Source organism: Rhamphochromis sp. 'chilingali' (assembly GCF_963969265.1).
Source record: "Rhamphochromis sp. 'chilingali' genome assembly, chromosome: 7".
Classification (NCBI taxonomy): Eukaryota; Metazoa; Chordata; class Actinopteri; order Cichliformes; family Cichlidae; genus Rhamphochromis; species Rhamphochromis sp. 'chilingali'.
This window is the reverse complement of record NC_137934.1, coordinates 26,006,626-26,020,226: the sequence shown is the minus strand read 5'-3', so window position 1 is coordinate 26,020,226 and position 13,601 is coordinate 26,006,626. Positions and strand designations below refer to the sequence as shown.

At 40.0% G+C, this 13,601-nt stretch overlaps 1 protein-coding gene across 4 annotated transcripts in view; it reads right to left on the bottom strand.

Annotated features, from left to right (window-relative positions):
- Positions 1–714: 714 nt before the first annotated feature.
- Positions 715–13,601, bottom strand: part of cdc14ab (cell division cycle 14Ab) — a 32,797-nt gene continuing 19,910 nt past the window's right edge. The window contains exons 11-16 of one of the 4 annotated variants that reach the window (XM_080886709.1): positions 11,589–11,769; positions 10,891–10,991; positions 9,356–9,403; positions 9,146–9,262; positions 8,119–8,473; positions 715–3,455 (exon numbers count right to left, since the gene is read on the bottom strand). In XM_080886709.1, the coding sequence (XP_080742835.1) occupies positions 3,426–3,455; positions 8,119–8,473; positions 9,146–9,262; positions 9,356–9,403; positions 10,891–10,991; positions 11,589–11,769 (832 nt within the window). In that variant the 3' untranslated portion in view covers positions 715–3,425. The remainder of the gene's footprint in view (positions 3,456–8,118; positions 8,474–9,145; positions 9,263–9,355; positions 9,404–10,890; positions 10,992–11,588; positions 11,770–13,601) is intronic. The other 3 variants (XM_080886711.1, XM_080886710.1, XM_080886712.1) reach the window with 3 other exon arrangements.

Below are 13,601 nucleotides of genomic sequence, written 5' to 3'. Positions count from 1 at the left end.
CACTGTGGGGCCTCTGACTGATTGAATGATCTGGAGACTGAGTGATAACAGCCTGAGTGATTTACAGCCTCTGTGATTTAGTATTGATTAGTTTGATGAGGATTCAGACTAATCAGTCCCTTTTCCTGATGAAGTCAGAGGTCTGGACAGCCCCCCACCCCAGGCTCTGAGATATCTGACCTCTGATTTACTTAATCATTACTTCTGTTATTTGTGTTGCACTTTTCCTTTCTTTGGTCGTTCATCCCACACTAGTCTTGGACTTGGGACAGCTTCTTCTATGCTGGATTTGGCTTTTGTTTGTATACATGTGTGTTTTACACTTGAACTAATGTTGTAGAGAATCAGGTTGGTCATGTCCAGAAAAGTTTATTCTCAAATGCAGCACACAACAGGACACGGTGAGCTGCAGACACAGCGGCACGGCTCAGGTGAAAGCGCTGCTTGGACCGAGTGCAGAAGAGGGGGAGCACACGTGCGAGCACTGCAGGACGTTTTTGTCCCTGAACTTGAAAAACATCTTTGCACTCAGGAGGTGGCACCTCAGAGTCTTAACATCTGACATGCACCTCCACTGGGAGAGAGCCACAAAACTTAAGGGTTAAACGAAGCTTTAAGACTGGTTCGATTTTGGGTCTGACCTGGACTTGTCCTGTTCCAGACTTTTCCAAACCACACTCTGGTAGCATCAACAGATCAAGAACAAACTCAGAGTTGGAGGAATTGTTTTATTTCCTGTTATTGCTCAGACAGAAATTCTGCTAAAAGACAAAAAAACTACAATGTTTTTTAAACGTTCCCTCAGTAAAACACTTGAGTAAGACATTAAATACACATCAGACATCCATTTCCACTTCTTCATAACAGCAACAAGTTGTGCAAAAATAAAAACCTTCTGTGCATTGCTTATATTTGCAGTGCTTAACAAATGTATCAGACCACCATCTAGTGCACGTTTTGTCACAGTCGACCTAACTCTGACCAAGCTCTATAAAGAAAATCTTATTTTTAATGTTGTAAAATATCATTAATGTTGTTATCCATGACTTTTCACGTTTTCTGCTTTACAAAAAAAAAAAAAAAAGCAGAAAACAGTAAAGCACATAATTATTCCCACGTCTCTCTTAGAAATGAGATTAATAAAATTACCTTTTGATCCAGATGCCAAATTACACTTATTTATATGCATTTGCAAACAGAAAAATTAGTTTCGTTTCAGTGGTTGGACGTTACGTTCGATTCACAGTCCACTGTCCTGGATCAAGTTTGGGTATAAAAACTTCAGGGAATTCAGTAATTTTCAGTTTTAAACAAGTTTGTGAAAAACTTCTGAAATATTTGTTCTCGTGTAAAACCGGTGGTCTCATAAATTTGTTCAGAACTGTATGTGACTTTCATCCATGAGATATTTAAGGCACTTCACGTCAGTTTAGTTAAACCATCATGTGACCGAGGGACATCACCATCAAATAAAGATTTCAGAACGAGTGATTTCTCTGGGTTGGTAGCTGGAGATTTGATTTTATTTGCCCACGATAATGTTAAAGACCCAGGAATCTGCCACAAATGACATATAAACTCATTTCTTACACACACCATGAGTGCAAAGGAAGACAACACTGTGCTGATGTCGTCATCAAGCGTTTAAAGCTTCAGGAAAGTTACACAGGAAACCTGTATTTTACAGCAGGCTAAAAGCAGCAGTAAGGTGAAGCACATTAGTCAGCTGATGTGGTCTCACGTTCAGTCCTCTGCACACAGATAGAAATGACATGGTGCAATGACACCTTCTCACTCCTGTCTGTGGCTTAAGTTGTTAATCTATGCACAATCCAAATTACAGAGACACTGTTAGGACTCTGGAAATGTAAATAAAGACTCAATGCAATGATTTGCAGTGCTGCGCAGCTACAACCCTCTGTCAGACAAGAAAGGCACAACATTCCTCTCCCAGAGGAGAGAGGAGTGCTGTTGGAAGCAGAGGGAATGCTGCACTGTGGGAAATGTGAAAGTGTCCCACTCTTTCTGACACTGCTCATATTTTTCTTAAATGGCACATTTTCTCAGCTCATGTTCTCAGACATGTTTTCTGTGTTATAATGAGAATAAAGAATGTTTACCACATTTGCAAATCCTTGTATTGTATTTATTTACATTTTACACAGGAGTCCAACTTTTGGGTTTTTGCAGGTTTAAATTAAAATAAAATCCTGAGGTGCTAGAAAAGGTTCTATGTTTCATAAACCTTTAAAAAGTCACGGGGGCTTCCGGAGGTAAAAGGTGTTCTAATCTAGAGGCTCATTCTCGGAGGACGTACCAGCAGAGAAAGTAAGTTTAACTTCCTGTTTCCTAGAGAAAGCTCCTGTGGCGATAACCTTTAGAATAATACAGAACACTTATTTTCCACATAAAACAACACAGAAGATCACAGTCATTCCTAAAAAGAGGACTCTACGGGCCACATAAACACACGAATCCCTTTTCAGACTGACACCGTTAGTTAAACACAAAGTGCTTCCTGATGCTACTCACAGCAACAAGTGCTTCTAGTGTAAAGAGCATGTCTGCTGTCCACATGGCTAAAACTAACCCTGATCCCACAGCTTAAACTCATTACTATACAACCACATGCTTCACTGCCTGCTAATCATTTTCCATTTACTGTTCATCTCCTTCAAATTGTTTCCCTTCCAGCTCTACTGGTTAGACTGTATATAAAAGATGGCAGCCAAAATATCAGAAATCTGGCCTTGAATTAACTTCTTGTTGTTCTAAACTGTACTGAAGTGGAAATGGTTCCTTGTTACCAAACTTTTAATTCAGTCTGACAAATTCATTCAGAGAGGTGAGGTTTCATTTTACAATCACGACGCTAAAAAACTAAACTGGTTCTTTAAGACAACGCACACATTCACACCCATTCTCACTTTAACACCCTGAGCTTAGTTAATGACATTCTGTTTTTGGGTCCCTTATTCTTCTGCTATTAATAATGGTATTCCTTTAGATTAAATTAGACACACAAACACAAAAAAAGAGGGCTGATCGTCACATCAACCAAACAATATGCTGTTTAACCTATCAGAAGCCGGACGGAAATACTGTAACCATGATGACAGAGCAAATTGTCATCAGCTGATCCCTCACTTTACCAAAAAGTTACACTGATCATTAAAACAAAAATACAACTTTCTGTCACAAATATAAAATATATATTTTCCATGTAAATATATCTTCATGTGTGCGGACTATTTATTTACAGACAGCTCATTTACACAGTCTGACGAGCAAGCAGCCATCACCTCACAGGAGATTCAGTCCTGACAGAGAAAACATCTGAAGGTTCCCTCTGAACATCCAATTTAGGAGCCGGGTTGTGGAGAGAAAAAATAAAAGAAAAATGTCTTCAGGTCAGTCGGGTATTTTTAGTACTGGATGTACTCGGACTGAAGAGACTGAAAGAGAAAACAAACAGTGTGATTAACTTTAGGGCAAATGTGATCCCTGCATTTCCTGTGGGGGGCTTTAACAGAGCTGTGGGAGGACGATGTGGGAAAAGGAAATTCCAGATGAACTGACATCCATGAAATCAACTATAACAACCAGGGCTTATCTAAAACTTTTGTCCTATGCACGGTTGTTCATCATGATATTTACAATCTATATTGATCATAAACATCATGGCCACCTTAAAAGTCTGTACAAGAAAATTCAGAGTTCTTTCTAAAGTCATAGCTGAAAACATGAAAAGCTCTACAGTACTCTGGAGCTGGTTCATGTCACAAGCACCAACATAAATGTAGCTGGGAATGACATAGGAATTTTCTGATTGTGTAAAACTAAAATAAGCACACAGGTGTCTAAACAGAGTTGTATCTACAGTGTCTTTGTGTGTTGCTCCCTGCAGACCATTTGCACTGTGCCTCTGCAGACATGCCCACATTTTTACAGCAAACACTGCTGCTCAGTTTTTCATTATTCCGAAAGCTCATTTTACACAATTGACAACGTTTTTCATCAGAAATATATGATGACAACATTTCTCTGTGCTGTGGCTAACATATATAGTCTCTGTCACAGTAGCATTGCATTGTCCATGTATGCCTACATGTATGCTAAAGCCCTCACAAATACCTTGACTAAGCAGCAATTTTATGAACCGTTCAGAAACCAAGCTGTACGCACAGTGCATGCTGCAAAAAACGAAGTGAACCCTTAAATTTACTAACTCGTACAACCTCTGTTAGCATCTCCATCAGATGCTTCCTGTAGCTGACTATAGTGCTTGCACAGTCATGAGGAGGAATTCTGGGCCATTTCCTGCTATTTCCTACAACTGTTTCAGTTCATTAATAGTTGGCAATGTCTTGATTAGTAAGCCTTCTTAGGACTCAATAAGTAGGAGGTCAGCACTGTGACCTCCCACTGCTCCAAAACATTCATTTTTGCTGGTTCAACTGTTCTTAATTTCCCTAACATGTCAGCATGTTAGGGAAATTAGCTTGTAAACTGCTGACTTGGCATTTTCCCCTAAAATTCCTGGATCCAGTTTTAAATGACTTGTTCACTCAGGCTCTGAGGTAACAAACGCTTTACAGGAGGGACAAGGTCTTGTGTTTTATGTGCAGAGCCTTAGGAGTTTGTGATCACACCTCATGAGGTCACATTTCTATTCTAGAAATCAGATTCATGTCAGCTGACTGGCTGCGCCGTTCTAGCAGCTTTATTTTCTTCTCTGAAACCAGCTCAGAGTTTTGTTGCCTGTGCGCTTGGGATCGCTGTCTTGCTGAAATGTCCACCATCGTTTCATCTTCATCATCCTGGCAGCAGATTTTTATCAAAAATGTCTTGGTACATTTTTCCACTCATTCTTCCTTCAAATTATATGAAAACTGCCACTGCCGTATACTTAAAAGCCCCACACCATGATGTCCCCACCTTCAAACTTCACTGTTGTCTTTGGGGTGATATGCAGCGGCTTTTGGCCTCCAAACATGGTGTGTGTTATGGCATTCAAAGAGTTCAGTTTTGGTCTCATCTGACCAGAATATGTTAGGGCTCTTTGACAACAGAATTTTTTTCCCCTCCTCTGTCTGAAATCTTGCAGAGGCCACCCGGTCGTGGTTAGTTTATTGTGTAATGATGTTCTTTCTACTTCAGCAGTGCTCAGTGGAACTCACTGGAGCAGTGTAAAAATTCTAATGTAGCCAATGCCATCAGTATGTTTTACCCCTCTTGAGATGTTTCTTGTATGACTCTTTTGTATGAGACACCTTTTCATAGGCCATCAGTTGGCACTGAACCAGCTGATATTAGTTTGCACTAAGTGGTAGGATTGCTTTCTAATTACTGACAGATTTCAGCTGCTGTCATGACTTTCCATGCCTGTTTGCACCTCCCTTTCTTAATCAGTTCAATACTTTTTCCTTTATCATTTCTTATTATTACACATAATGTATGGATATCTACAGTTTCTTGAAGAAGTTTCACCTCTCATCTGAGAAGCTTCTTCAGTTCTGTGTGTGGGTTTCCCTGTAAGTCAACAAACACAGACCAGCATCTACTTTTTGACTCACACCACTCATCACAAACTTGGGAGTAATCAGGACCCTGCAGCACAGAGCAGAAAACATTCCCTCTAAAGCAGAAGGGAAAGAAAAGGAACACACCCCTGTAAAGAAAGCTCTTAAAACACATGGTTATCCCGACTGGGCTTTCATCAAATCAGGAAAGATGCACAGAAAACAAAGGTCAAATGACAAACAGAACAACATGGTCATCCCTTATGTAGCAGGTTTATCAGAGAAACCCAAGAGAATTTTGCATAAGTATGACCTCCCAATGTACTTCAGACCCAACCGCACCCTCAGACAAAAACTGGTTCATCCCAAGGACAAAACTCCCAAACACAAACTAAGCCACTTCACAAAGTCATGGCACAACATAGAAGAGCCACTTCGACAGGACAAGACTCAGCTGTACACTTGCATCTAAAGGTTAAAGGTCACTCTTTCAAGGATGCCAATGTTCATATTTTGGACAGAGGAGACAGACAGTTTGAAAGAGGAGTGAAAGGGGCCGTTTATGCCCACTGTGAACGACCATCCTAGAACAGAGGGGGTGGTTTAGGACCCCAACTGTCTGCCACCAACAATGTAGTTTTGAGATCCTTTCCCAGGTGCCTTAACACCCACTCACATCTTGCATCAGGTGTCAATAGTTTACACGATAGGACGAGCTATCACAATGGTTTCCCCCGAAACCTCTGCTAATAATAACCCACATCCTTTTTGACACCTTGGCTCATGTGATGACGGACATGATCAATAGTGGGTCAATGACCCTCTTAAGAGACACACCCACTAGGTTTTAAATACCTGAGACTCGCCACCATTTGGTTTTAGAACTGAAGAAGCTACTTGGATGAGAGGTGAAACGTCTTCAAGAAACTTAAAGTCCAGTCACTTCTCTTTCCAAGCTCCACAGACTCGGACATAGACATATGTAGTTGGATTTCTTTGCATGTGTGGAGTGAATGTGTTGTTACTGACATCAGGTGAGAGTTTCATCTCAAGAACACCTTTAGAAATATATCTACTTAGAAAACTGGTGGCATGTTCAATGATTCAATGATCATTTTACCTGCTGTATCCAGTTGTTAAACCTCTGAAAAAAATTAGATCATTGAATTTGGATTTGTCATCAAGCGCTGACGACTACATGTTCACACACAAACATATCCAAGTAACACCTACAACCCCCTCTCAAATGTGTTATATTCAAACTTTAGTTACAATAAGTTAACTCTTTTTAGGGATTGAGATCTGAGCAGGTTCCTCAGCTCAGCAGCAGCTTTGTGTTAGTGTGAGTGACGTTAACATGACTGAGAGAAACATAAGGAGCGAAACGCCACAGAAATACACTGATTCATACCTCCATTAACTAAACAACATCTTTGAAAACAGAGATTCACCAGGTTCATCATGATATTAAAAAGTAACGAGAGGATCATTAACATCCCACTTATAAACCCCCAAAATTACAAACAAACAAAACAAGAGTTCTAATGACAAGGTGTTTTTCAACCTGCAAATATTGCATATTGTATTAATAATTGTAAATCTTTGTCAATAATATGTACAAAATATTAAATCTTTAGGAGAACATAAAACACAATAAGGCATATAAACATATTTATTAGAATGGTTGTCAATTACTTATCTGTTAACAGACTACTGAGTTATTTACAGGCTTTGAGGCTTCTGTGTCTCAGCAGCTCATCCTATACCGTGTTGCTTTTTATGGGGTTCTATTTTGAAGTGGTGACACCTTATCATTTCATCCCTTGTTCTTGTCGTTACTGTCCAGTCAGAACACAGATCAGATCAGAAACACCAGAGAAGGAAACGGAAAACAGCAGAGGTCATGGATCAGAAACACACTGGAAACATCAGATATTAAACAAGCTGTGTTTTTACTGGCTGAGAGTCAAAATGTTCCAGAGCAACTACTGTACATTATTAACACACTTGGGGGGAGAAAGAGAAAAAAAAAAAAACAGAAGTCACAGATACAAGATTGAACTCTGTTTTCATATTTTGCTGTTGTAAACCTGCAGACTGTATGTAAAAGTATGTATCCCTGTGATGTCACTCATCCTCAGATTTAGTTGTTTGGCCCTTTCTTGAGCCAGCATGCATACACTATGCACAGATATACTGAGTAGTCAGTACTAAATAATCCACAAAAACTATGGAAAGGAGCTATTCTGTGACTACAGGTAATTTGTACACCTGTCAATCAAATAAACCAGGGCCTTACGAGATTGAACTGAGCGACTCATCTAAAAAAAAAAATAAAAATCAGTCACCCTGTTTAGCGGGTTATGCAGGGTAAAAACAGTAAAGACCAAAACTATTTTGTGTAGCAGGTCATTAACCTGGTTATGTCATGGCTGAAGTTCACCAATCAAAGTCTGTTCATTTTGCAGCCCTGAGAGTTGCTGCTCAAGTGGCTTAAAGAAATCTGCTGTCGCATCCAGTGTGTTAGTGACATGAAAACAGAAAGCCAAGCAACACAGAGGGAGGGGCCAAGCTGCTGCTGTGTCAGAGGACTTACAGGTATGGAGCGGCTCAGGTAGCGTCCTGAGGGGCCCTTTGTTGCACTGTAGGGCCCAGGGCCCCTGTAGGGCCTGAAGTCCTGAGGCCCTGGTTGAACCAGACCTTTTCCTGTAGGGGGCACTGCAGGGCTGCTGTATAGACTGATGTTGTTGTTGACTTCATGCTGTATGCTGCGAGGTCCATTACCATAGCGAGAGACAGATGGTGGAGTAAAAGATGATGACGGGGAGCTTAGAGAGATAGAAGACGAGGACGGGGGAGGAAGAGAGGAGTACAGAGTCTTCCTGTCCTTCTCGGTGTCAGCAGCGTACAGATCACTGAGAGAGCTGGCCAATCGAGAGCTCAGATTTGAGCTAAAGTCAGCAGGCAAACAACACACAAACAAATTATTACAACAAACAATACAGCTAATATAATGCAACACGTCTGCTCCATCTGAATTCAAGTCAGTGTAAAGGTGACTACACTGGTTTAAACCGGATTCCTGTTACTTTTGCTTAAATCCATTTAAATCCAGTTTAAACCTGAAACAGATCAGGTTCAATCAGCCATTGTTAAAACACAAGTTGAAAATCAGCCAAGTACTTTTACTAAATGGTAAATGGACTTGTTCTTGTATAGCGCATTTCTACTCAGGGCACTCTTTTCGCAACTTCCCTCAATCACCCATTCACACACACTTTCTATCTAACATTCACACACATTCATACTTCACTGCATCAGACAACCCTAAGAGTTGTTGATCAAGTGCCTTAAAGAAATCTGGTGTTGCATGGGTTAGTATCTTGCATGCAGACTGGAGCAGATGGGACTGAACCACTAACTCTCCAATTAGTAGGTGACCTGCTCTACCACTTCAGCTACAGCCACTAGTACTTCTGACAGGTACTACAGGTAGTGTGTTAGTGCTACAGAGCAAGAAAGGAGGCGAGTAGTGAGTTAAGATGAAAAGCAGTAGGTTATAAAGGAGGTGATGTGATGTAGGTGAGATGGGTGTGATAAAGGAGGTCTTTGGGATCACTGACCTCCTGATGTTTGACATTGTTGATGATGGACTCTTCCCGATCCTCTTGGCTGCAGCAGAATTGGAGGATGTCGGGTAATTGGTGGACTTGAGTGGGGAAGTGGCGCCCATTGACAGTCTGGACACAGAGACGGTGATCAAAAGTCACGATTCCTATGTTCTCGTGTGCTCTGAGGAAATCTGTAATATGTTTGGCTGTGAGGAATTGTACCTGAGTGGCTGTGAGGCTGATCTACTGTGCACATTTATCTCCTCCACTCTGAAAAATGACATCTTTGTCAATGCAGGCTCCGAACAAAACTTAAGACAAGACAGACTACATGCCAGTGCCTGAAAAATCAGCCTGCCACCTTTCAGCAGGGGGAGCAGGGGAAGAAGAAGGAGGAGAAAGATAGAGGAGGGTTCACTTGTCCTGGTTTATAAGAAATCCTTTTAGTTCAGTGCCAAGCAGTTTTTCGGGATTCGGAGCGCTTCCTCCAATCAGAACACGCACACTTAGGGCCACCCGAAAAGAGCCTGTGAGTTACTGCAGTGCAACAGTCTCTTGTAGCTTATTCCTTTAAGTGAAACCAATTTAATATCTCAGGAACTGCATTAGGATCCCAGGAGCTCTGATGTTCTGTCCACATATAAAGCAATGTGCACACAGCCTTAAGGTGATGCTTGATTGCCAGTGGAAATTCCAGACTTTGGTTAACTAGTTAACCACCCCCTCATATCTCAGTCAACAATATCCTTTGCTTTCACTGGTAGTCACTTCAATTGCTTGTGTGAAAGCTGAGAAAGTTTAACTCAGGTTCCTCCCACTTCGTGTATGTAATGATTATTTTGGCCACTCCTGCTTCATATCGCCCAAAGTGGTTGTAGTTGTCACAAGCTCTAGAAAAAGATGAACTATGAATCGTTTAAGCGTAAATTAACACACCTAACTCAAAGGCTGAACCAGGGTTGTGTCTACACATAATTATAATAATACATTTTATTTAAAAGCACCTTACAAGACACCCAAGGACACTTCACAATAAGAGTAAAAAACATAACAGAAGAAAGACAGCACGAAGAACACTTAAAAACAAGACAAAATAAACAATAAGTGCACATTCAATATGCACACTTGAACCGATTTCAAGGTTATAATCTGCCTGGGAGCAGAGCAACTGAAGGCTCTTCTTCCCATGCTACTGAGAATTTGCATATGATCAAGGAACTGACCTCCCAGCCCATTGTTCCCTCAGTGGTGCTAGTCTCAGTCATTATGCAAATGTACTGTTTATAAGCTTGGGGAAACCCTCAGTCAGCTGAGTCACTTGGATGAGTGACGAAACGTTTCTCCCACTGAAAACGCTACGTCTAGATGAACAGAATCAACTTTTGGGGACCCTCTCACAAAAATATCATCGCTGCACGGCAGGCTTTTTTCGGACGGCCCTAAGTGTGTGTTCTGATTGCAGGAAGGACTCCCAATCCTGAAAAATTGCTTGGCACTGAACTAAAAATATTTCTCATGAATAACAACAAGTGAGCAGTCCTCTCTCTTTCTCCTCCTTCCTCGTGACTTAAAATCATGTCATCAGACTGACCTCACAGCCCATTAGTTAGTCAGTGTTGCTAGTTTCAACCATTATGCAAATGTACCGCTTATAAGTTGGGGAAATGTGCAGTCAGCTGAGTTTGAAGAGATCACATTTTTCCCACTGAAAAGTTTCAGCTGTAATGGGTGGTACTGATTTGGTTAGCTTTTAGTACCTCAGGGCACTAGTAGTGGCTGGACGGGGGAAGCGTCGGCTCTTTAAGGCTCTCAGTTTGTCTCCCTGAGTCAGGCCCAGCCCACCGTCTGTTTGGTCACCCTGAAACATAAAACAAAAATACCGTATGACAGCTGACATGTTGCACTTCACAATAAGAATAAACTCACAATAAATAAATAAATGATGCTATTAACAATAATAATAATGACAGAATAATCATAATGATGTAAAAGAAAAACTAACGGCAAGTAAAGAATATCAATGAGTGCCTAATACCTGTGATTAAAAGTGAACCATCAACAAATAGCTGATCCTGACCGATCATTAGTCAAAGACAAAGCTCCTGTTTCCAACTTAATCCTATCACCAAGAAAAGCCTAAGACTAAATAGTCATGCAAAAACTAAACACCAGTTCAATCTTTAAAGCTCAATACACTTAAATAAAAGCGGGTCAGCTTTCAATGTTTAATTGTGCAATATTTTGGGAGTTTGTTGAATTACCTCACAGAAAATTCACTTCTTTGAAATATTGTAATGTGATAAGAAACACAAAGAAGAAACAAGACTTTTTTTTGATAAAGATCACATAATGTGTTTTGATTATGATTATGAATGCTGAAGTTTGAGGGTAAGGACAATTTCAGGTCACATACACAAAGCTTCTTCAATGTGCCTGTTCTGTGTGTGTGTCCTACCTCATGTAGTTGGTCGGAGCTCTGCGATCTGGACAAGTTGCCGTTAGGGTTTGTGTTGATGTGTGTAGGGTTTAATGTGAGCTCCTCCATACTGGTGATGAGATGAGGCATAGCCCTCTCCTCCTGCTTGGCTTTTTGGGAATGCTGATTGTCTCCGAGTGACCACAGCGCTGCCTGCTTCCTGTTAATGCAAACACACATCACTATTAATGCTACAACTGGTTTTCCTTAAAGATCCTGCTTCACAGTTGCTTAAATTTTGTCTCATGCAAATAAAAAACTTATTTGGATTAATGTTTTTGTCGGATCAAGTTGTTGTCAGCCAGACCCTGGATCTTTTTGCTCTTTGAAGCTGTTGTTTGACTGATTAATATAGCAACAAAACCTTAAACCTATTTGGTTAATCTTAAATCTCTTGTGGGTTTGAAGGCTTATTGGATTGAAGAACCAAATAAACAGGATCAATATAACTAGGACAAACTGAGCCTTGTTTTAACTAACTTACAGACAACAGGACCCTGAACTGCAAACTACTATATCCCAACAAAACATTAATTTGTCACACTGGATAAAACATTGTTTTTGAAGTGATAGATCACCAATTAAAAAACTTAAGCAGTTAAAAATTTCAGCTGTTTGTTGAGTAGCTGCAAAGCTCAGACTCAAACCACTATGTGCTGATTGAAATCTTCACCACGTTCAAACATGTGTTCACAGAAACTGGCCTAATGACAAAACAAACTGAGCTGCTCTATACTAGCCTGCAGTAACTTGGTAATCTGATTACAGGTTTTAAGAGCAAAACTGGATGGTCACACATTAAAGTAGTTTCTGCACTGTTTCAGATGCAGGATGAATACAAGATGAGGCTATTTTGAGGCACTATAAAATTAACTTTATTTTCAACAGTCACCAAAACATAAAACTGAATATATAGAAGTCACCAGTTAAATCTTCTAAAAACTAAATTTAAAAGTCGACTGCCCTATCAGAAGGTTTCTTGAAAAAACAATGATATTACTATCACAATATTTTCTGTTTCACTTCTTTTGGTTTCTTTCTGGGAGTCAGTGCTGGTGGTCATGAGTATCACACCTTCCATTTACTTTCATGTGCTTCTCACATTTACTAGAATACCCGTAACCCATGATCATTCATGTAGACAGGGCAGAATGAATGTGACATTAACTTGTTGCACCATCTTGTGGTACAAACTGGCATTACACCAAACGATAGTTAAGTTTTTTTGTTTATTTCTTTTTTTTACACTGCACTTATGTAGTAGATACAGTGGTGGTCAGAGCTTTACTTTCACAAATCACATGCATGGATGGCAAGGTATTTTTGGATGGTGGAATAATACAGACATCTTTTATGACTGTATTACTACTGTATTATAATTTTGGTGCACAAGTTTGAATTTATTTTGGATTTTCTTTAATGCACACAGAATCAAAATAATACATAGAGGCTCCTCCAAAATTTCTTTAGGAAGTTTTAGATGTCACAGGCCTTTGGTTACTTTCAATAATTAACAGTTCTCTCTCCACTGGCAGTGTCACAGAATACTTAAAGACAGCCTCTGTACAACCATCATCAAAAAATATGGTCTTGATCCCTCTGACCACAACAATTACTGACCCATCTCAAAGTTACCTTTTATAGTTGCATCATGCAACTGAAAAAAAAAAACATTCAGGTTCACAGCACTGAGGCTGTGCTTATTATGGTAAAATGACATTGTAAGTGGTGACACTGCTGAAACTGTCTTATCTTATATTAGGGAATGGATGTGTGCAATTAAAAAAAAAAAAAAAACTCATTTAGATAAACTGCATCCAAGCATCAAGTCCTTCATTTTTCCTTTATCAGTTTATGCAAAATCAGCTGTCAGTAACCTGGGAGTGATATTCAATTCTAATTTCATCTTTGTGAAACATGAACAAGATCACCAGGTCCTGCTACTACCAAGAAATATCACAAGGACAGGATCACCTGAGAAGGAGAATTGTA